Raw genomic sequence first — 22,869 nt, 5'->3', positions numbered from 1 at the left:
ACCCCGATTGCCAAAGCACCAGGGCAATTTAGAAGAGCCGAGGCAAAGCACTAGAATTGGCGCATCTAATGTAAAGTGCCACCTCTGGGGCGGCTGCGGTCTGGCATTTTTAGGCTAGGAAAGGCCCGATAACCATGGACCTTGCCAGCCTGATCATATCAGCTCTCAGCTGTCTGCTTTACCTTTGCTGGTTCTAAAAAATGGGAAAGACCTCACATCATTTTTATTTATTTATTTGGTTAATAGCTTTAACATTAGGTCACATACAAGGCTATTTTCTAATGTGACCTGGTGTTGTCAAATTAGATGTCTATCTATCTCTAAAGGGTCTTTGCAAAGTTTGCAAACACTTAACACAAAAAAGTAAAAATTATTACTTTCTGCAAGGTATTTTACTTTGGTGTGTGTCACACAAACGGCACAGGGTTGTTGCACAGACGCCATTCGATGGCATTACGAATTTACTGAGACCAATACACTTGCATGGGTCCGTGTTACATGTGCTGTGGGTAAAAAACGGACATGTCTACATGTGTGTCACTGTTGCGGCTTCAGCCCCCTCCATGAAATGAAGCATCATCAGCGACCTTCATTTCAGGGGCTAGGCTACTCCATGCACGATGTGCACAATGACAGCGCTCTCTCTCGCCACTAAGATCAGCAATAGCGAGCCAGCAACAGAGTACACTGTCAGTGTGCGATGTTAGAATACCTGGCGTGCTGAGACCAGTGCCGCACCCTGCAAATCACGTCACTGGTCTCTGTATATTCTGACAACGCGCTCTGTTGCCGGCTCATTACTGCTGATCTCGGCCAGCAACAAAGAGCGTGCTGTCACTGTGCACATCACACAGTACGGATGGACTAGCCCAGCACCTAATACTAGCGACACTTCATTTCAGGGAGGAAACAGAGGCTGCGGCAGTTAGATAGTGTAGTTAAGGAAGAACTGGTTATTTTTAATGCAAGTATTTAAGAAAATTGTTTACATTATGACATAAATAGATAGAGATTTGGGAGGAAAATTACTTTGGACTAAGGACCATGTTTTAAGTATTTTTCAGCCTGATGACCGGCTCAAGCATGGAAGCCATGGACAAATACTCAGTTTCCTTCCTGAAGATGTTATGCCAGGTCTTTATTGCAGCCATCTATAATTGCAGCTTGCTTTCCCAAAAACTTTATGTATTCAGCTGCTTGTGAACTGTCATGCTGTACAGTCCTCAAATAGACATTTTACATAAGAGAATGGCTAAAAAGAGTAATCTCCCGACCTTATGCCATGTTCATATGAAATACTAAAGCAATTGACACTACTGTGATTTATCAGATTCTTAACAGTATTAGCTTGATAATAAGTAAAGATGATTTTAGCAATGATTTAGCGTTATTTATTTTATGCTAACTTGGCCAAACACTCATTAAGTATCCTCGTTTGAATCATATTGTATAATAAAAAATATTTTTTGAACTGTACAGCTTACCTTCAGCTTTGTGAATAATCGACACAATCCCATTTTACAGAATTCTCATCTACATTATCGCAAACACCTTGGGGAGAAAGCTTTTGTCAAGTGAAACTTTTGCTAGCTCTTTTTGATTTCTCATAAAAAGTAGATCAATAACTTGAGCTCTCGTAACAAATGTAATAGCAACTAGAAAAATTTCAATCTGACCAAAGTAATTGGTTTAACGGCGGTTTGAGAAGATTCATACAGAGTTCCCCGGAGAGATGAGGAAAACAAGAACACCATTTTCTAATAAATGTCCTAATAATAGTGGTTGAACCGATGTGCAAATCTGCTTTTTAGTGCAGTTTTTATTGGTTGTGTCAGGCAAAAAAGTGCACTTTTAAAAAGAAATGTATTTCATATGCAAGTTACAGCTTACATAGCTCTGTACAAAGTAGTACAAAAAGGAGAGCTTGTGATCAGAAAACAAAATATCACTTTTGCCCAAGTGTATCTTTGCTGGAAAAATCCCTGAAAATTCCCTTTTTATTGTATTAAAGAGAACCTTTCTGCAGGTTTTACTAAAACAAACCAAACACTCCTATGTAAGGTTGCTGCAATCAAAATCAGTCCATACCTTCATTTTTGTCAACCTTTTTTCCGTTCCAAAATAATCCTCTAATCAATTTTTACACTATTGACCCGCGAGTGCTGGGGTTTGGCCCTGCTCTTTCAGCTCTCCGTCCTCTGTCTGTCGACCTTTGCTCCCTGATTGACAGGTCACTCTTATCTAAGTTACCTGCCTCTGCTGGAAATCTCGTGAAGGCGTCGTCACCTGCACAGGTGCCGTCACCCTTTTCTGGTCGTCTTCTCAGGTGGTGTGGACCATACATACAAGTGCTTCTCACTAAATTAGAATATCATCAAAAATGGATTTCATTTCTTCAATACAAAAAGTGAAACTCATATATTATATAGAGTCATTACAAACAGAGGGATCTATTTCAAGTGTTTATTTCTGTTAATGTTGATTATGGCTTATAGCCAATGAAAACACAAAAGTCATTATCTCAGTAAATTAGAATAATTAACAAAAACACCTGGAAAAGGCTTCCGATGCATTTAAAAAGGTCCCAGTCTGTTTCAGTAGGCTCCACAATCATCGGGAAGACTGCTGACGTGACAGATGTCCAGAAGGCAGTCATTGACACACTCCACAAGGAGGGTAAGCCACAAAAGGTCATCGCTAAAGAAGTTGGGTGTTCACAGAGTGCTGTTTCCAAGCATACTAATGGAAACTTGAGTGGAAAGAAAAAGTGTGGTAGAAAAAGGTGCACAAGCAACCAGGATAACCGCAGCCTTGAAAGGATTGTTAAGAAAAGGCCATTCAAAAATTTGGGGGAGATACACAAGAAGTGGACTGCTGCTGGAGTCATTGCTTCAAGAGCCACCACACACAGACTTATCCAGGACATGGGCTACAAGTGTCGCATTCCTTGTCTCAAGCCATTCATGACCAATAGACAACGCCCGAAGCGTCTTACCTTGGCCAAGGAGAAAAAGACCTGGACTGTTGCTCAGTGGTCCAAGGTGTTGTTTTCAGATGAAAGTAAATTTTGCATTTCATTTGGAAATCAAGGTCCCAGAGTCTGGAGGAAGAGTGGAGAGGCCACAATCCAAGCTGCTTGAGGTCTAGTGTGAAGTTTCCACAATCAGTGATGGTTTGGGGAGCCATGCCATCTGCTGGTGTAGGTCCACTGTGTTTTATCAAGACCAAAGTCAGCGCAGCCATCTACCAGGAAATTTTAGAGCACTTCATGCTTCCCTCTGCCGACAAGCTTTTTGGAAATGGAAATTTCATTCTCCAGTAGGACTTGGCACCTGTCCACACTGCCAAAAGTACCAATACCTGGTTTAAAAACAGTATCACTGTGCTTGATTGGCCAGCAAACTCGCCTGACCTTAACCCCATAGAGAATCTATAGGGTATTGTCAAGAGGAAGATGAGAGACACCAGACCCAACAATGCAGACGAGCTGAAGGCTGCTATCAAAGCAACCTGGGCTTCCATAACACCTCAGCGGTGCCACAGGCTGATCACCTCCATGCCATGCCGCATTGATGCAGTAATTGATGCAAAAGGAGCCCCGACCAAGTATTGAGTGCATTTACTGAACATACATTTCAGTAGGCCAACATTTCGGATTTTAAAAACATTTTTCAAGCTGTTGTTATAAAGTATTCTAATTTACTGAGATAATGACTTTTGTGTTTTCATTGGCTGTAAGCCATAATCATCAACATTAACAGAAATAAACACGTGAAATAGATCACTCTGTTTGTAATGAATCTATATAATAATAATAATAATTTTTATTTATATAGCGCCAACATATTCCACAGCACTTTACAATTAAGCGGGGACATGCACAAACAATAAATTCAATACAAGGTGAGACAGTTTAACAGTTACATCAGGAATGAGGTCCCTGCTCGCAAGCTTACATTCTACAAGGAAATGGGGGGACACAATAGGTGGAAAGTGCTTGTTATTTCAGGTCAGGCAATTATAATAAGTCGGGATTACCATATAAAGCTGTATGATCTAGTCATCAGCCTGTATGTTCGAGTGCAATACTCAATTACCGAGTGCAGTTATCGTGTGCATGGAGGGTATAGAGACAGATGAACAGTAGGGGGCAGATTCTGAATAGTATTTAGGAGGGAACAGGGGAAAGTTAGTTTACTGGGTATTTGAGGTGGTAGGCTTGTTTAAAGAGATGGGTTTTTAAAGCGCGCTTGAAGACATCGGGGCTAGGCATCAATCGGATCGTCTGGGGTAGAGCATTCCAGAGAACTGGCGCAGCACGAGAGAAGTCTTGGAGACGGAGGTGTGAGGTTCGGATTATGGGGGATGTTAGTCTTAGGTAATTTGTGGAACGGAGGGCACGTGTAGGATGATAGACTGAGATGAGAGAGGAGATATAAGGTGGGGCAAAACTGTGGACAACTTTGTGGGTGAGAGCAATGAGTTTATATTGGACCCTGTAGCGAATGGGTAACCAGTGTAATGACTGGCACAAGGTGGAGGCATCGGTGAAGCGGCTGGACAGAAATACGACCCTGGCTGCCGCATTCAGGACAGATTGGAGAGGGGAAATTTTGGTAAGAGGGAGACCGATCAGAAGAGAGTTGCAGTAGTCCAGACGAGAGTGAATAAGAGCGACAGTAAGAGTTTTAGCAGTTTCAAAAGTGAGAAAAGATCGGATTCTGGAGATGTTTTTAAGATGCAGGTGACAAGAGCGAGTGAGTGATCGGATATAGGGAGTAAAGGAAAGGTTAGTGTCGAATATGACCCCAAGGCAGCGGGCGTGCTGCTTGGGAGTTATGGTTGAACCCTCCAAGGTAATTTCGATGTTAGGTAGAGTTAGGTTAGTAGAGGGGGGAAACACAAGAAGTTCAGTTTTGGAGAGATTCAGTTTAAGATAGAGGGATGACATGATGCTAGACACAGCAGACAAACAATCCTTGGTATTTTGTATTAGGGTAGGGGTGATGTCAGGGGAAGAAGTGTATAATTGGGTGTTGTCAGCATAGAGATGATACTGGAACCCAAATCTGCTGACTGTTTGTCCAATAGGGGCAGTGTATAGAGAGAAGAGGAGGGGGCCTAGGACTGAGCCCTGCGGAACCCCGATAGTAAGGGGATGAGGAGGGGAAGAGGAGCCGGCAAAAGATACAGTGAAGGAGCGGTCAGAGATGTAGGAGGAGAACCAGGAGAGAACGGTTTCCTTGAGGCCTATAGAGCGGAGCATAGTGAGGAGGAGCTGGTGATCCACAGTGTCAAATGCTGCAGAGAGATCCAGGAGAATCAGCAGGGAGCAGTGACCTTTGGATTTGGCTGTTAGTAGATCATTAGAGACTTTAGTGAGGGCAGTTTCAGTGGAGTGTAAGGAGCAGAAACCAGATTGTAGAGGGTCGAGGAGAGAGTTATCTGAGAGATAGCGGATTAGACGGGAGTGGACCAAGCGTTCCAGGAGTTTAGAGATGAAAGGAAGATTAGAGACAGGTCTGTAGTTAGCAGTTCAGTTCTGGTCCAGGGATGGCTTTTTAAGTAAAGGGGTTATGATGGCATGTTTAAATGTGGAGGGAAAGATACCTGAAGAAAGAGAGAGGTTAAATATTTTAGTCAGGTGAGTGGTGACTACCGGTGAGAGGGACTGCAGGAGATGTGGTCACTGTTGCAGGTTGTAGACCGAGAAGAAGCGAGGAGCTGGGTAACTTCTTCTTCTGTGACAGGCTCAAAGATGGCAAGTGAGCTTTAAGTGCGGCAGGGAAGGGGATCTAGGCACTGAGGAGATTGGGCTGAGATGTCCAGATGGATGTGGTTGATTTTTCAAAGAAATAAGTGGCCAGATCCTCCCCGCTGAGGTTGGTGGTGGGGGCCTGTGCTTTAGGTTTCAGGAGGGAGTTTAAGGTTTCGAAAAGTCGTTTTGGATTGTTGGACATTGAAGTGATGAGGGTGGTGAAGTAAGATTGTTTGGCCAGATGAAGGGCAGAGTTATAGGTTTTGAGCATGAATTTATAGTGGATGAAGTCCTCTGCTAAAAGAGATTTTCTCCACTGACGCTCAGCACACCTTGAGCAACGTTGAAGAAAACGTGTTTGCATCGTGTGCCAGGGCTGCCGTTGTCTGTGTCGGATCTTTCTGCGAGTAGAAGGAGCTGCTTCATCTAGGGCACTCTACAGTCTATTATTGTAGTGTGACAATGCTAAGTCTGGACAGGAGAAGGAGGAGATGGGGGCTAAAGATGTGTGGAGATTGTCCATAAGCTGCTGGGTATTAATGGTACGTGTGTTCCTATAAGTGTGGTAAGTGGGGGTGTCCCGGGTGAGGAGACAATTCTTAACAGAGAAGGAAAGAAGGTAGTGGTCCGAGAGCGGGAGAGGGGAGTTGGTAAAGTCATCCAGCGAGCAGAGACTGGAAAAAAACAGGTCCAGAGTATTCCCGTCTTCATGGGTAGGAGAATTAGTAAACTGTGAGAGACGGAATGAAGAGGTTAGAGAAAGTAGATGAGAGGCAGATTGGGAGAGGGGATCATCGATGGGGATGTTAAAGTCGCCCATGATCAGGGTGGGGATGTCACAGGATAGAAAGTGAGGAAGCCAGGTGGCAAAGTGATCCAAGAACTGGCGGGAGGAGCCTGGAGGGCGATACACGACTGCCACTCACAGGGAGAAGGGTTTAAAGAGCCTGATGGTGTGGACTTCAAAGGAAGGAAACATAAGTGAGGGAACCGGGGGGATGACCAGGAAAGCACATTGTGAGGAAAGGAGCAGACCAACACCTCCACCCTGTCTGTTGCCAGGTCTGGCGGTATGTGAAAATTTCAGCCCACCAAACGAGAGAGCAGCAGCAGTGGTGGTGTCTGGCTGCTGAATCCAGATTTCTGTGATAGCCAGAAGGTTAAGGGAATTAGAGAGGAAAAAATCATGGATGTAAGTTAGTTTGTTACACACAGACCGTGCGTTCCAGAGAGCACAATGGAAATCGATAGGAGAGGGCATGCACTGAACGGTAATAAGATTAGCAGGGTTTCTATATGCAGCTGGAGGAGAGTAATGTATGCTAGTGGAGGGGGGCCCAGGGTTGGGGGAGACGTCGCCTGCGACTAGTAAAAGGAGAAAGAGCAGGTGGTCTAATGATTTGTATGAACGTTTTGAGTGCTGTATGAAGGTAGAGGATGGTTTGCAGTGGGTGAGGAATGTCAGTAGAGCCTCAGAGTTATACATGGGAGAGGGGAGAAGGGAGGGGCTGATATAGAGAGAGTGCACAGAATGTGTTAAAGGGCGGGCGAGTTGTGAGAAAGCAGAAGTGAAAACAAATAAAAAGCAGATTGATAAGACTAATGCATAATGCAGTATGAGTTACCGAGAAGCATGTTTGTATGAATATCTTATGCACCATAATATATGAGTTTCACTTTTTGTATTGAAGAACTGAAATAAATTAACTTTTTGATGATATTCTAATTTAGCGAGAAGCACTTGTAGATCCACAGTCCTGCTCTTGCTGCATCATCAAAACATTACTGTGCATGCACCGCCGCTGGGAGTGATGATGGCTTTACAAATTTCTGGCGGGGAGGTAGGTCACTCAGATAAGCATGACCTGTCAATCAGGTAGTAAAGGATAGAGGTGACCAGAGAAAATGGTAACGAGAACGTAGAGCGGTAAATGCAGGGCCAAGCCCTCTGCACTTGTGGCTCATTGGCATAAAAATTTAATAGAGAATTACTTTGGAACACCAAGGTTTACAAAAACTAAGGTATGGATTAATTCTCAAATACAGAGACCTAACATAGATGTGTTTGGTTTGCAGCAGTAAAACCTACTGACAGGTTCCCTTTAAAGTCAGTGTTAGGGTGCAGTCAGACTGCCATATAAATGGGACCGAGATCGGAACGCAGTGTACGGACTGGTCGATGGCTCTCCCGACCTGAGCGTTACAGCTTCATGTATTTCTATGTAGCTGTCATGCTCAAGTCAGGAGAGCTGCTGGCCAGTTTGTGCACTGCATTCTGATTTATACAGTCGTCTGACTGTGCCCTTACACTTGGGATGCCCTCACATCTGTGTCGGAAGCTCAAAGACATACTACACTTCCCAATGAGTTTGGAGGCAGTTATATAAATTCATATGCACTAAGCTTCTCATAGTGATGATTGCAGGTATGCAGAAATTAATAATGTAACTTATCTCCTATAGTTATATTATTCTTCTAATACATAATTTCGGACTTGAAAAAATAAACTAGTATTCAAAGGAGGATGTTCATTTTAATTAAAGAAGTATTACCATAAATTTCACTGTATCTGTCTGCAGTGAATTATGGATAATCCAGCATCCTCAGGACTTTTGACATGCTGGATTATGGAAAAATCTAGGCAATCAAAATCATTAAATAAACACAGATACACACTCATATTCATACGCCCAAAACAGTATATCCAGTTGTATTTGCTGTAGTGCAGGTTTTCTCTTTTTTCATGCCCGATACCCTCCTTTTGAGTTTTCCTGTGGGAAACTATAATTAATGTGCATAATGTACAAAGATGCAAGAGAAAATAAAACAAAAATGGAAGGAAAAATGCCATGAAAAAAAAAGATATCTACAGTATGTGTGACAGTACATATTGTAAGAAAGCGGGAGGTAAGGTCCTGGATGGCAGATATGTGTCATTGAGGTGGTTGGCTTCGGTAATGTAAAGTCTGTACCAGTAACACTAGGTTACTGAGTGGGTTTTAATTTGACTGTGTCACGACAGCAACTCACATGCCTCTTCAATGCTGGCCCACTCACCGTGCGGTTTCTCCTTGTTGTAAGCCATTCTGCTGAGTTTGTTTCCTCCTGCACTCCTCAGTACTGCTGCATCTAGCTTTAGGGGTGCGTGTCCGGTCTCTGTAGGAATTTAACCCTGCTAGGTCCTGTAGAGATTAGGTTCCCCGGCCAATCCCATGCTAGCAGGGCCTTTATTAGGCAGTTCCGTCTACCATTGGTTCCTACCTTGTAGCACACGTTTATGCATTCTCCCGTATTCTGCTTCCCATTAACGACGGTCAGCTGCTGCAGTCCCAGGGTCTGTCCCCCTGGAGTGGTACCTGTTGACTACCTTCAGCCAAGCCTATCCTTACCCCAAGAGGCTCCAGCAAAAAACAGGTAGTCTATTAGTCACGCCCATCCTGGGTAAGCCCAGCTTGGGGCACAGTGGCTCGACACCCACCAACTTTGCAGACTGGATTTTGGGTTAGGGATTAAGGAACAACAAAAAGAGTCTGGGTGGGAAAGGTTATTTCCGTAATCCAGCCCTGGGATTACAGGCCTAAAATCAGCAGAGTAGAGTTGTACTGGATATGATCAGTGGTGTGTTTGTTTGGTGAACACATTTAAACTGCTTGAGCTGATACTGCCTGGAATACCGAGATTGGTGAGACTGCTACATTTACGTTGCTTCATTTTACCTGAAGAAAGGGCTGTTTATGTTATTTATTTGTACTGGAGAAAAGCTGTTTTCATTTGGGAGCAGTAAATTTTATGAAGGACAATACATTTTGATCTAAAAACCCTGCGATTATACATATCTAAGTTGTCAACAGATAGCGTGAACCCTTACAATATCTCAGTGATATCATATTTTTATATCAGCATAGCTTATTAACAATTAAATAATGCTCATTTACACTATACGGATAAGAGTATTGGGACCTTTATATATTACACCTACAGTAACTTTTTTGACATGCCAGTTTAAATTCATAGGCATTAATATAGAGTTGGTCCCTCTTAGCAGCTAAAACAGCTTCCAGTCTGAGAAGACTTTTTTCAAGATTTTGGATTGGTTCTGTAGGAATTTTCTCCCTTTCGTAAAGAAAATAATTTGTGAGGTCAGACACTGATGTTAGATGAGAGAGCCTAGCTCACAATCTCTGTTCTAGTTCATCCCAAAAGGTGTTTACTGAAGTTGAGGTCAAGGTTCTGAGTGGGCCAGTCAAGTTTTTCCAACCCATACTCACTCAACCATGCCTTTACAGACCTTGCTTTGAGCACTGTTCCCACAAATTTGTAAGCTATAATTGTACAAAATAGTTTGGTATGCTAAAGAATGAAAATATTTCTATACTAGAACCCCTAAAAATCAATGCCATAGCATTTCTTCTCCCGGCAGAATGCTGTCAGGCAGATAACATTGTCTTGACATAAACCAAACCCAGACTAAACTAATAGCCCACCAAATAAAGATGCATAAGTCAGAACATGTTTGCACCTTCTCCAGAGTCCAGCGGTGGCATGGTTTCTACCACTCCATCTGATGCTTGGCATTGTGGGTAGTGATGTAAGACTTATTTGCATGTTTTTTTGTGATGATGCTAATATCAGAGGAGGTTTGGAACTCAGAGAGTTTGACTTTTTGTGCACTATGCTCCTAAGCACCTGGCAACTCCACTCTGTAACTTTACGTGGTCTGCCACTTAGTGATTGAGTTAGGGTGATTGCCAAAAGTTTCACAAACTGACTTGTTACAATGGCGGCTTCCTATTTCACTACCATGTTCAAATTCACAGAGCTCTTTACAAAGAGCCATTCTTTCACAAATGTTAGTAAAGGCAGATTACATGACCAACGGCTAGATTTTATACCCGTATGGAAATGGGACTGAATGAAAAACTTGAATTAAATGATTAAGAGCTGTGTCCCTAGTATTAGGGCATGTGCACACATTGAGTATTTGCTGCAGATTTTCTCCACCATAAACCAGACTGTTTACAGAAAAAAAACGCTGAAAAAATATGGGCGTTTGACGTGTTTTCACATGAATTTTTGATGCTTTTTTTCCCACATTTATTTGAATAGGTGAAAAACACTGTTAAAACACTGAAAGAATTGATATTCTGCAGATTTGAAAAAAAAACAAAACGCTTTGATGGCTCAAATCTGCAAAGAAAAAATAAGCAGCATGTGCGTGAGATTTCAGAAATCGCATTCACTTTAATAGTACTGTAAATTGTAGCAATTTGTTACTCTTGAAAGAACAGTGGAAAAAAATACATCTTGTGAACAAGCCCTAATTCTTCTCTGTGACACCTGTGTTGGTGTCTGCCCTTCTTGTCTCTGCTTCTGTCGTCAAGTGGCTCTGTGCTCTTTTTGCGGATGACGCATGGCGACAACTCTAGTTCAGTGCCCTGTGGTACTTGTAGTTATGTCCGTACTCAGAGATCAGAAGTTAATTTTTCTGTGTTTGTTTCCTTCTGTGTGTCCTTGGTGGGCTGTAGGCTATTTAAGCTCCTGAAAGCTTGCTGTCCACTGACAGTTATAATTTGACTTGTTCCTAGAGAACTTCTTAGCTTCCTGCTTTGACTCCCTATAGATATTCCTGATTTTGACCACAGCTCATTTTTGACTACTCTCCTGCCTTGTGATTTTGCTTCTGTACTAACCTCCTGGTTCTGATCCGGCTACCAGACTATTCTACTTGCCAGCTCACACCACCGAACAGCAGCTAACTCTGTGGCTCCAGCCTAGGATTCCCTGTTAAGTCCCGGTATAGGCATTTAAGGATGAAGGTCAGGACAACAGTGGGATCTGGAAAAAGGAGTAGCTAGTGCAAAGACTGTTCATTGTAGCCCTCCTTAGAGCTGTCAAGTGACCACGAACAGTTCTCTCATTACACTATCTCACACAGAAATACAACACATTTTTTACCAAATAATGATACACCCAATGTGCTGTTAAATTTATCTTGATAATTCAGAAAACAAACCAGCTGACTGCCTGAGTGTCAGTTTCCAGGCTCGCTGTAACATATGTGTGGCATCAATATTTTACAAATTCTCTAAATCCTAATTTTGATAAAGTTAATGAGTTATTTTCAGAACAGCGAGCTCATTTCTTGGGCGTATGAAGTAACAACGCTGGCTTTTGACGCTCTGAAAACACTTATGTTATTGAAATGATTGCAATTCATCAAGGATATGTGTTGTTGTCAAGTCATGAGATGAATTATGAGTGTGATATCTTGCCATCCACATAATGTATTATGGTCTTCATTGAGATTGTATCTACCTAATATATCCATAGGCTGACACATGAAGGGGTAATAATAATGTGCTAATATTTGATGTAGAAACAGTATCAATAATGCTTGGTACATCTGTGGCATATACAGCATTAATGTTATATCCTCATTTCCATTCTAAGCTAAAAGCCATGTTTGTCACTGTGCCAGGTTCTTCTTAATTTCATACACATGATTAAAAGATTTACATATAAATGAACATTAACAGTTTGATCTCTACCCCTAGAGTATTCATTAAAATTAAATCTTATTAAATAACAAGAATTGTAAACTTAAGTTCAGATTTATTTTCCAGTTTTTGCGGTGAGCACTAAATTCAGGAAAAAAAATGCTTTAAAGAATTTCTTTACACGGACTGGGGAATTTTCACTGGTCAATGTCATGTAAGATATAACAAATACTGAGTAACCGGAGGCTTAAATTAAAACAGCAAGATATGCGCAAAGAATGAATTATTAAAATGTGCAAACTTGTCCACTCAAGAGCCATTACTGCCACTCGGAACATGGCACAGCGAGGGGCGTACAAGTAGTAAGGTAGAATTTATTTGCAATGGAAGCCGGGTTATTACCAAGGAAATTCTCTGCTGTTAGAATGCTAAAGTGGCACTGATTATATTTTAATATGCATGAAACATGTTGAGAAATGACTTTAAAGTCCTGCACTGTGGTAAAGAGAAACAGGCTGCCACACCAACTTTCCCCTAAACTTAATCAGTGTTTTGGGAGCCTTAGAGTGAAACCTCTATCAGACCAGAGTAAGTCCCATTGATTATGAAGTAGCTGTACAAGCACTGACACTATCCCTTTAATTTCTGCTAAGAATGGGCAAATGAGATTCATTTGTTCGGGACATCATCAGAAAAAACTTTTACACCCTCTGTACTGTAGATCAGTGGTCGCAAACTTATAGCCTGTGTCATCCTATTTGCCCACTATAAAACACATCTAGATAAAAGTATGGACATCAAAGCTGCATTACATGGGTTTTCTGAAGCTAAAAACAGCTGATCGGTGGACAGCCTGGTGTGGATATCATAAGGGTAGGTCATCAATAACGTAAAGCGGCACAACCCTACAACTTTAGAAAACCTAGGTAGCAATTAGTATAGTAATAACAGTAATTCCATAAAGGTTGTGACACGGCGGTAACTCACGCGCCTCCTCAGCGCCGTCCTACTCACCATAGTCACCGCACAGCATCTCCTCACATCAGGTCGGTTCGCTGAGGATTATTTCCAGCTTCACTCTTTTGTACTGCTACTAGAACATGGTTGTCACGCCAGGTGTGAGTGCAGTAACACAGAGGGGAAAGGGAAAGGGAGCCCAGACACTAGGGAAAGGGGGGAGAGGTGACCTCCTAATCTGGAGAGCGTCACCCTGTCTCCCCCTAACGTTCCTATACAGCTTCCGCAGCTGTTGCCGATCACGTGCCTCGCCCTACTATCCCTGGCGTAAGGCTATAGCCAGGGGTGGAAGGAGATGAGCACTAGTCAACCTCCGCTAGCACTCTAAAGACAAAAGGGGAAGACAACACAGGGGAACAACAACTCAGCTTTAGAAGAACTCCAACAGGGCACACGGCCTCAAGACTCCTGAGAGGATATGATGCTGCTTCAGCCAATTTCCAAGTAGAAATGAGTATAACCGGCGACCCCCCACCTAGACATACCAGGTATATATACACCCAGACTAAAGGGAGGTAGTCGCTGGGTCCTAAACACAGCCTCCTAACTAGGCAGCTGTCTGCACTGCAAAACGTGGAGATCTCCTGTAAACCTTTGCAGGGTGACTGTCACCTATGACACACCCGTGACTATGGTGGTTTCATCTGGCCATAGGGGGCATGGCTGGTCTCTGCAGGAATTTAACCCTGCTATGTCCTGCAGAGATTTGGCTCCCTGGCCTATCCCATGCGAGCAGGTTTATTATAAGGCAGCTCCTATCTCCAACCCTTGCTCGAATGTGGTTTCTGAATCTGTTAGTCTATGTGTATGCAACCTCCTATATCCAGCTTCCCGTTAACGACCCAGCCTGATTACCCATCCTGCTTGACCTCTCTGCTCCTTATGTTGGTTACGTTTTCTGATCCTGTCCTGCCTGCCAAGTCCTCGGGCTGTCTGACTTCGCCTCTGTCTCAGCCCTCCCCATACCTCTGACCCTTTGGGCAGCTGCCGCAGTCCCGGGGACTGCTTTGGAGTGGCACCTGTAGCTAAGCCTAACCTCACCATAAGAGGCCCTACTGAACACCAGGAAGTCGCTTAGTCACGCCTCTCTAGGGTAAGCCAAGCCAGTGGTGCAGTGGGTCTACACCCAGCGTTACAGTTTGTCACTGAACCTTCCCAAAACATAACCAACTATGAAAATGTAAGCATAAAACTCATGATGACTATTACCAATACAGATGAATAGGAAAACACTGACCATTAGTTTAACATGCAGCCGTATGTATGGGTAATACATTATGGCTACTGGCCCTTCTTAGCCAAAGTGTTAGGCTGTGTGCCCACGATGTGGTTTTTAAGCGTTTCCGCAGCGGCAAAAACGCTGCAGAAACGCTTAAAAAACGCTTGGTAGAAGGCCTGCAATGTTCCCCAATGATAATCCGCATGTGCAGTGCACATGCTGCGGAAATTTCCGCTGCGGGTTATCATTGCGGAAAAAAACGGAGCACTACCAATTATTTTGCGGAGGTGCCATAGAACCTGTAAAAAAAAGAATAAAATAAAAAATAAATATTATATTTACCTTCTGACGGCCCCCACTGCGCTTGTCCTCCCTGGCCAGCAGATCGCGGTAGACTGTAGGTCCTGCGCTGATGTCATAGTCATGTGACAGCAGGTCCTTCAGTGTAGTGTTCGCGAGCTGCCAGAAAGCCAGGACGGAGCGAAGCAAGACTCCAGGGGCCATCGGAAGGTAAGTATAGATTTTTTTTTTATTTTTACACATTCTTTGGGGTCACACTATATAAATCCATGCCGTTTGCATGGATTTACAGTATATAGTGTGACCAAGTTGACAAGTACTTTCCAAGTGATGCTAAAATTGCTTGGAAAGCGCTTTTCAACCTGCATGCGGAAATGCATGTGAAGAACGCTTCACATCCGCAAGTCCCTGGCAGGAAAAAAACATGTACAATCCGCATGCGTTTTTTCTGCCAGGGAGATGCAGAAACGCTCAGGAAAAAATCCGGAGCATTTCTGCATTGTGGGCACATAGCCTTAAGAGATTGTTTTGTTTGGTTATGAGGACAGTTGAAATAATATCCTAGTCTCATGGAGCCCATTAGATGTGTGCTCCATCCACCTCTTGTCCATCACTTAGGACAGCTATTAACAGTGAAATGTGTCCATTTCATTGTTTTTGTTAGAACCCTCCTGTTTGTTTTCTCCATCTAGTGTTTTGCGGTCACGTGACCACCTGCCTTTATATTCCAGCTCCGCCCTTTTGGCTTTGCTGAATTTCACTGTTGTTGACTGTTTCTCTAGCCAGGTGCTTCGGTGCCTATCTCTGTTAGTTCGCTTGGTCCTTCTGGGACCTCTAGTACCTTTTTGTCTGTCTTTTTGTGTTCTGCAACAACTTCTGTTTAGGAGGTGTTACATTTTTGTTCCAGTCCTTAGTTCTTTTAGGGACCCCTCCCTTTATGCTATAGGTCTTCGTTCAGACTAGCCTAGGACTAAGGCGGGTCTGTTCGCTAGGAACAGGCAGCCCGCTACATCGTAGGGATTCAGCTTAGTCTTACTGTAGGGACAGCTTTCCCCTATATTTCCTTAGTACATGTTGCAGATCATAACAGTTTTACTATCATCCTTTTGTGCCGTTTTTGCTATTCGAAGTACAGACCGGTGGCTACGAGAAGCTGCCTTTGCATATGGCAGCTTATTGAGTGGATGGACCCACTTTAATTAATAAAAATTAAAAGCATAGGCATGCCACAGAGAAATAAGGCAGAACTGCTAGGCTACAGTATATAATACAGGAGAATGGGTCAATGGCTGCATATGCATTTGTGGAATAAGCACAGCTAACGGCCCTCCGGCTTAGAGGCTGAGCAAAGAAGTACAGCAATCCTACAGAATAACGGATATCGTGATCTGTGTTTGTGCCCATTAACAGAAAGCAACAACAAGGAAATAGTAAAGGTCACACAATGGCAATTTGTTCTTGCAGCATTAAAGGAACTAACAAGGCAACATAGCATTTAAGTTGGTAAACTTGAGAACAGGGGCCACCATGTCTCTTCATTACTAGAGGATCTTACACCGGTCGTTTGTCTCTAGCTCAAGATGTGGAAGAATGCTAATGAGAGACATTATTTGTGAAGCTGCTCATGTGTTGTCTTGGCTTTACCTGCTAATGCCTTGCTCACTCGCCAGTTCTTCACCGCTCAGCTGACTAAGCTTTTTCTTAAACAAGCTGAAGTGAGTTAGTGCCAAAAGTAGATTCATTTGAGCTCTCCATGGCATCTCTTCTCTGCTGGCTTGAAAAACTCTCTTACGTTTTATATATCTACCAACAATGGGCGTTAGCAGCACGAACAAAGTTTTAAAAGCTTTTTTCTCAATCTCCTCTCGGGTAAGCCTGAAATTCAAAAAAATAAAAATACTGTACTAAATTTATGACATAGAACCACAAGACATTAGTAAATCAAAACCATATACTATACTATAGGTAAAAAATGTTCATATGAAAACAAGAACTTAATAAAACATGATTATAATTTGAATAAATAAAGCAAATAAAGCAACTTACCTGCAACAAAAATATGAAAGAATTTACACAAAATATATAATCCTCTAGTCTGTTACTAGGGAATTTAATAAAGGGAATCTGTCAGCAGGCTTTTGATATGCAATCTGAGAGTAGCATGATTTAGAGGCAGAGAGCCTGATTCCAGTGATATCACTTGATGGATTGCTTGATACAGTTTTGATAGAATCCCTATCTTCCCTGCTGTAGATATAGCAGAGATCAGAATGCTGAGCTGTGTATAACACCGCCCACACATCTGATTGGCAGCTTCCTCTGTACACTGTACACCTGCCAATCATTGGTGGGGGCGGGGTTACACAGATTAGCTGGACTGGCCTGCACATGAGAACTAGTCCAGCAGTGATAATCTCCTGCTGATAAAACACTGATTGAATTGAAACTACAGCACACAGCCTAATAAGTGACACATCCCTGGAATCTCTCTGCCGCTACATTATGCACTCCGCCTCTAGGTTACAGGCGGTTTTAATTGCAGTAGGATCTTGCATTCCTACACAGAAGCAGAGAGGAGCTCCCATTGGCAGGTTCCTGGTGTAACAAGAAACGTCTTAACGTGGCTACCAGGTACACATGAATTGGCCAATTTATGCGCTAAGATTTCTCATTTATTTCTATTATCTAGAGCAGTATTGCTATTCAAATTTCATATATTTCATGTTCGCATACTTAGCGTTACAGAGTGCTACTTCGCTTGTTAGTTGATATATAACACATTCACTACATATAAGTAGATTTGGCTGTTGTAACTAAACACCAAATGGCTTCAGACATTATAACTAGATAGGATTCATTCACACATCCGTGAAAAGTGTTGGTGTGGTGTCCTACTTTTTTTTGGACAGCACATAAACCCATTGCATATGTCTTACTCTGATCCTCAAAATCGGATCAGAATAGACCATGATCCGAGTTTCATGGATTTCATTCTCATATCTGTGATTTTAACAAATGTGTGAATAGATCCATTTTTACTCAATGGGTTTATGTGTGGTCCAAAAAAATAAAATTGTGCACCACACGGACATTTCACATGGATGGGATATGTCAGACCTGGGCAAACTGAACCCACAGGCCACTTCCGGCCCTCTGGCTGTTCCAGTCCGGCCCGTGGACCGAGACAGCCAAGGAGTTGAAACTGTGGCCCATGGACTGCGCCATGTCCTTCCCTCACCTGCTGTCCATCAGTTGCTTGCAGTCACCACTATCTGCATCCTCAGGATGCAGATAGCAGTGAATACATTGGTCGAGGAGGGGCCACTGGCCCCTTCTTCCACCACTCAGCAGGGGAGCCAGCAGTCGCGATGATGTAATTTCATCGCGTCAGCTGTGTACTGCGATCAGGGCATCGTAAAGGGCAGAGGTAGAGCGCCAAAGGAACAGGAGCAAGGTGAGTATATGTTGTTGCTTTTTTTCATGTGTATGGGATATTTATATATATATAGGAAGCTATGTGGGGCTCACACTATATATGGGGGCTATGTGGGGCTCACACTATATATGGAGGCTATGTGGGGCTCACACTATAAATGGAGGCTATGTGTGGGGGCTCATACTGTATATAGGAGGCTATGTGAGGGCCAATTTTGTACATAGGGGGCTGTGTGTGGGCTCTTACGGTATATAGGGGGCTATGTGTGGGCTCTTACAGTATACAGGGGGCTGCGTGTGAGTTCATACAGTATATAGCGGGTCTGTGTGCGGACTCATATGGTATATAGGGGGATGTCAGCATACTTAATTCTGCCCAATATTAAGTGATACAGTTAATATTAATATAAATAATTATAATTATTATGTTCATATTAATATCGAGCAGAATTAATTTCAGCCTATTGGTTCAGCCCTCCACAACAGTCATGGTCTCTAATGTGACCCCTTGACCAAATTAATTGCCCAACCCTGGGATATGTGATTGCAGCCTTGGGTCAGTATGAGAAAAGTGTACAAGTGTGACAGTACTTGTAGCCCCATCTGTTCCTCTGTGACCACATGCGATATGTAGTTATCCCTTTTCTTTCACTTGACACAGTAGTTTACTATTTTTCATTGAGAGTTACACCTGTCTGTTTGGCATAAAGACGTGATTTGCTTTTTTCTTTGTACACCATTTTTGATTGGAATAAAAATAGCATAAGTTCTATAACTATTATAACTTGCAAACGGTACGTATAATTTAATGAGGTATACGATACATATATTATGATAACTTGTATTAGTAACAAGTGAACTTTCAAATAAATATTGTAGAAAGAGGTAGTATGGGCAACCATTTTAATTATCAAAGTAACAATACAACCTTTTATAAAAAGAGAGTCCAATAACTGGCAAGTTTTTTACAATTAAAATTGTCACATGAGGTTTCTACATTTTAGGCCACAGCCATGAATGGAAAATACATATCTGATCCAGGTCAGGGATCAAAGATGTGGCCATTAGAAGAGGATTCACTGTGGAAATAATGTTCTAATTTGTTTACAACCTCTATATAAAGCTCCTGTCATTTTGTATACATGCAGATATATTCATTATACAGATCTCTCCAAGTTGTCCTTGGTAACTGGGAGGAGAACAAGACGTATTCTGTGGTGTGGAATAAAAATAATGAGTGCGCTGTTATTACATCTATCTATTATATCTACAAGATATCTAGTGGATAAAACACTACGGTATTTCATTCTTCAGTTCAATATTTACTATTTACTATTTCAAAATAGTTAAAAGCGGAAACAGAAGACCATGTATACATTGATGCAGCACCAGCTTAACTTAAAGATAGGTGGCAGCCCACTGGTTGTAGCGCAAATCTATTTACCGTATTTTTCGGACTATAAGACGCACTGGACCATAAGACGCACCTAGGTTTTAGAGGAGGAAAATAAAAAAAAAAATGTAAGCAAAAAATGTGGTCATGATGCACTTTTAAGTGGGAGGGGGTCTTCTGCTGACACTGGTATAGGGGTAATGTCCCCCAATTCTGACAATATCCCCCATCCTGGTATATATGTCCCCCCATTCCTTTTATACGTGGTCCCCATCCCCATCCTGGTATGCCTGGCATCCCTCCATTCTGGTATGCATGGAACCCCTCCATCCTGGTATGCATGGCACCCCCCATCCCTATCCTGGTATGCATGGCACCCCTCATCCCCAATCCTGGTATGCATGGCACCCCTCATCCCTGTCCTGGTATGCATGGCACCCCTCATCCCTGTCCTGGTATGCATGGCACCCCTCATCCCTGTCCTGGTATGCATGGCACCCCTCATCCCTATCCTGGTATGCATGGCACCCCTCATCCCTGTCCTGGTATGCATGGCACCCCTCATCCCTATGCTGGTATGCATGGCACCCCTAATCCCTATCCTGGTATGCATGGAACCCCTAATCCCTATCCTGGTATGCATGGCACCCTTAATCCCTATCCTGGTATGCATGGCACCCCTAATCCCTATACTGGTATGCATGGCACCCCTAATCCCTATCCTAGTATGCATGGCACCCCTCATCCCCAATCCTGCTATGCATGGCACCCCTTATCCCCAATCCTGGTATGCATGGCACCCCTTATCCCCAATCCTGGTATGTATGGCACCCCTCATCCCGAATCCTGGTATGCATGGCACACCTCATCCCCAATCCTGCTATTCATGGCACCCCTTATCCCAATCCTGGTATGCATGCCACCCCATCCCTCATCCTCGTATGCATGGCCCCCTCATACCCAATCCTGGTATGCATGGCACCCCTCATCCCAATTCTGGTATACATGGCACCCCATCCCTCATCTAATATATATAATTGTCTTATCCCGTCTGTTTGTCTGTCTGTCCTTCTGTCCAGGAAATCCCGCGTCGCTGATTGGTCCGGCCGCGGCCAATCAGCGACGCGGCATTTCAGAAAAAGATGGCGGCCGTTAGCGGCTCATCTGCCGCACGGAGGTCTGCGGCGATGCAGCCGGGAGATGCAGCCGGCTGCTCGGAGCATAAGTCCCCCGACCAGAGGCGCCGCTCACCTCCATGCGGCTACCATCAGGAGATCAGCGGCTACGGCCGCTTATCTCCCGACGGCAAGTGTGACGCCCCCGCCTCCCCTCTCCTCCTCCCCTCCCCCTGCTTTTTCAGGGCCCTGGCACCCGGCGCCATACTTACCCCTCCCCGTGCCTCCGCAGCAGTTCCTGTGTCTTCCGCTGCTGCTCTGTGACGTCTCAGGTCAGAGAGAGCTGTGACGTCTTTACACTGTGCTCTCTCCTGAGCGGTCACAGCGCAGAGCGGGAAGATGCCGGCTACGCTGGAGTCCGAAGCAGCAGCTGAGAAGTGAGGTGAGTATTGGATTTTTTTTTTATTGTATGGGGGCATAGGGCATTAAATGGTGGGGTGAGGGTGTGTGACATCGTGGAGGGGCCATTATAAGCGAGGGGGGGTGTGACATTGTGACATCCTGCATGGGGCACTATGGGGGGGATGTGACATCCTGCATGGGGTATTATATAGGGGGGATGTGACATCCTGCATGGGGTATTATATAGGGGGGATGTGACTTCCTGCATGGGGCATTATAAGGGAGGGGGGATGTGACATCCTGCATGGGCCACTATGGGGGGGATGTGGCTTCCTGCATGGGGTATTATATAGGGGGGATGTGACTTTCTGCATGGGGTATTATATAGGGGGGATGTGACTTCCTGCATGGGGCATTATAAGGGAGGGGGGGATGTGACTTTCTGCATGGGCCACTATGGGGGGGATGTGACTTCCTGCATGGAGTATTATATAGGGTCTCCGGCCAATTGGCGGCACATTTAAAATAAGTACGCCACCGTCGGGAGACATATTCTAGAATACCCAATGCGTTAGAAGCGGGCCACCATCTAGTCCTGGTATATCCTGGTATGCATGGTACCCCCTCATCCCTATTCTGGTATGCAAGGTTCCCCCTCATCCCCAATCCTGGTATGCATGATACCCCCTCATCCCCAATCATGGTATGCATGATACCCCATCCCTTATCCTGGTATGCATGGTACCCCCTCATCCCAATCTTGGTATGCATGGTACACCCTCATCCGTATCCTGGTATGCATGGCCCCTAATCCGTATTCTGGCATGCATGGTACCCCATCTCTCATCCTGGTATGCATGTCACACCTCATCTCTATCCTGCTATGCATGGTATCCAATCCCTCATCCTGGTATGCATGGTACCTCATCCCTTATCCTGGTATGCATGGTACCCCCTTATCCCTATCGTAGTATATATGGTACCCCTCATCCCTACCCTGGTATGCATGATACCCCATCTCTCATCCTGGTATGCATGTCACACCTCATCTCTATCCTGCTATGCATGGTATCCCATCCCTCATCCTGGTATACATGGTACCACCCCTTATCCCTATCCTGGTATGCATGGTACCCCATCCCTCATCCTGGTATGCATGGCACCCCCTCATCCCTATCCTGGTATGCATGGTACCCCATCCCTCATCCCTATCACGCTGCACATACAAAAAAAATAAACACTTACACTCACCTTTCTTCCCTGTGCTCCAGTGCTGCGTCCCGTTCTGCCGGAGGCCGGGGGAGGAGTGTGGTGTCGGAGTACGCGCGTGCCCATACCGCGCTTTCGGCTGCCATTTTGCTGAAGACACACTGCAAATGTGTCTTCAGTAAAATGGAGCCGGATAAAGCTATGCGCATGCGCCGATTCCGACGCCGAACTCCTCCTCCCGCCTCCGGACTGAACAGAGACGCCGCAGCAACGCTCCTCCTGGTCGGGTAAGTATGGCGCTGGAGATCGCGGTATGCGTTCAGTGCCTATGCATACCGCGATCTCCGGCGCCATACACTCCTCTTACCTGTAACAGCTCGATGCGTTCTTCTGCCTGGAGCCAGACTGCGCAGGCATTTCGCGCTTGCGCAGTCTGTAAAGGCTTCAGACAGAGGGACGCATCTCCGGTTATATTATAGATATATAATCTGCATGTGCTTAAAGTGCAGACTCTGCTTTAGTCT

The 22,869-nt window shown here is 44.1% G+C and overlaps 1 protein-coding gene across 3 annotated transcripts in view; it reads right to left on the bottom strand.

The window, feature by feature from the left end:
* The window catches only part of CFAP54 (cilia and flagella associated protein 54), a 526,588-nt gene that overhangs the window by 260,292 nt on the left and 243,427 nt on the right, over positions 1-22,869 (bottom strand). For all 3 annotated transcript variants that reach the window (XM_073651573.1, XM_073651574.1, XM_073651575.1), the window contains exon 34: positions 16,436-16,666. In XM_073651573.1, the coding sequence (XP_073507674.1) occupies positions 16,436-16,666 (231 nt within the window). The remainder of the gene's footprint in view (positions 1-16,435; positions 16,667-22,869) is intronic.

This window comes from Phyllobates terribilis, unplaced genomic scaffold (genome assembly GCF_046119375.1).
Source record: "Phyllobates terribilis strain yellow unplaced genomic scaffold, ASM4611937v1 Scaffold_11__3_contigs__length_659146591, whole genome shotgun sequence".
NCBI lineage: Eukaryota > Metazoa > Chordata > Amphibia > Anura > Dendrobatidae > Phyllobates > Phyllobates terribilis.
The sequence above is the reverse complement of the archived record's forward strand: the minus strand, read 5'-3'. Positions and strand labels throughout refer to the sequence as shown.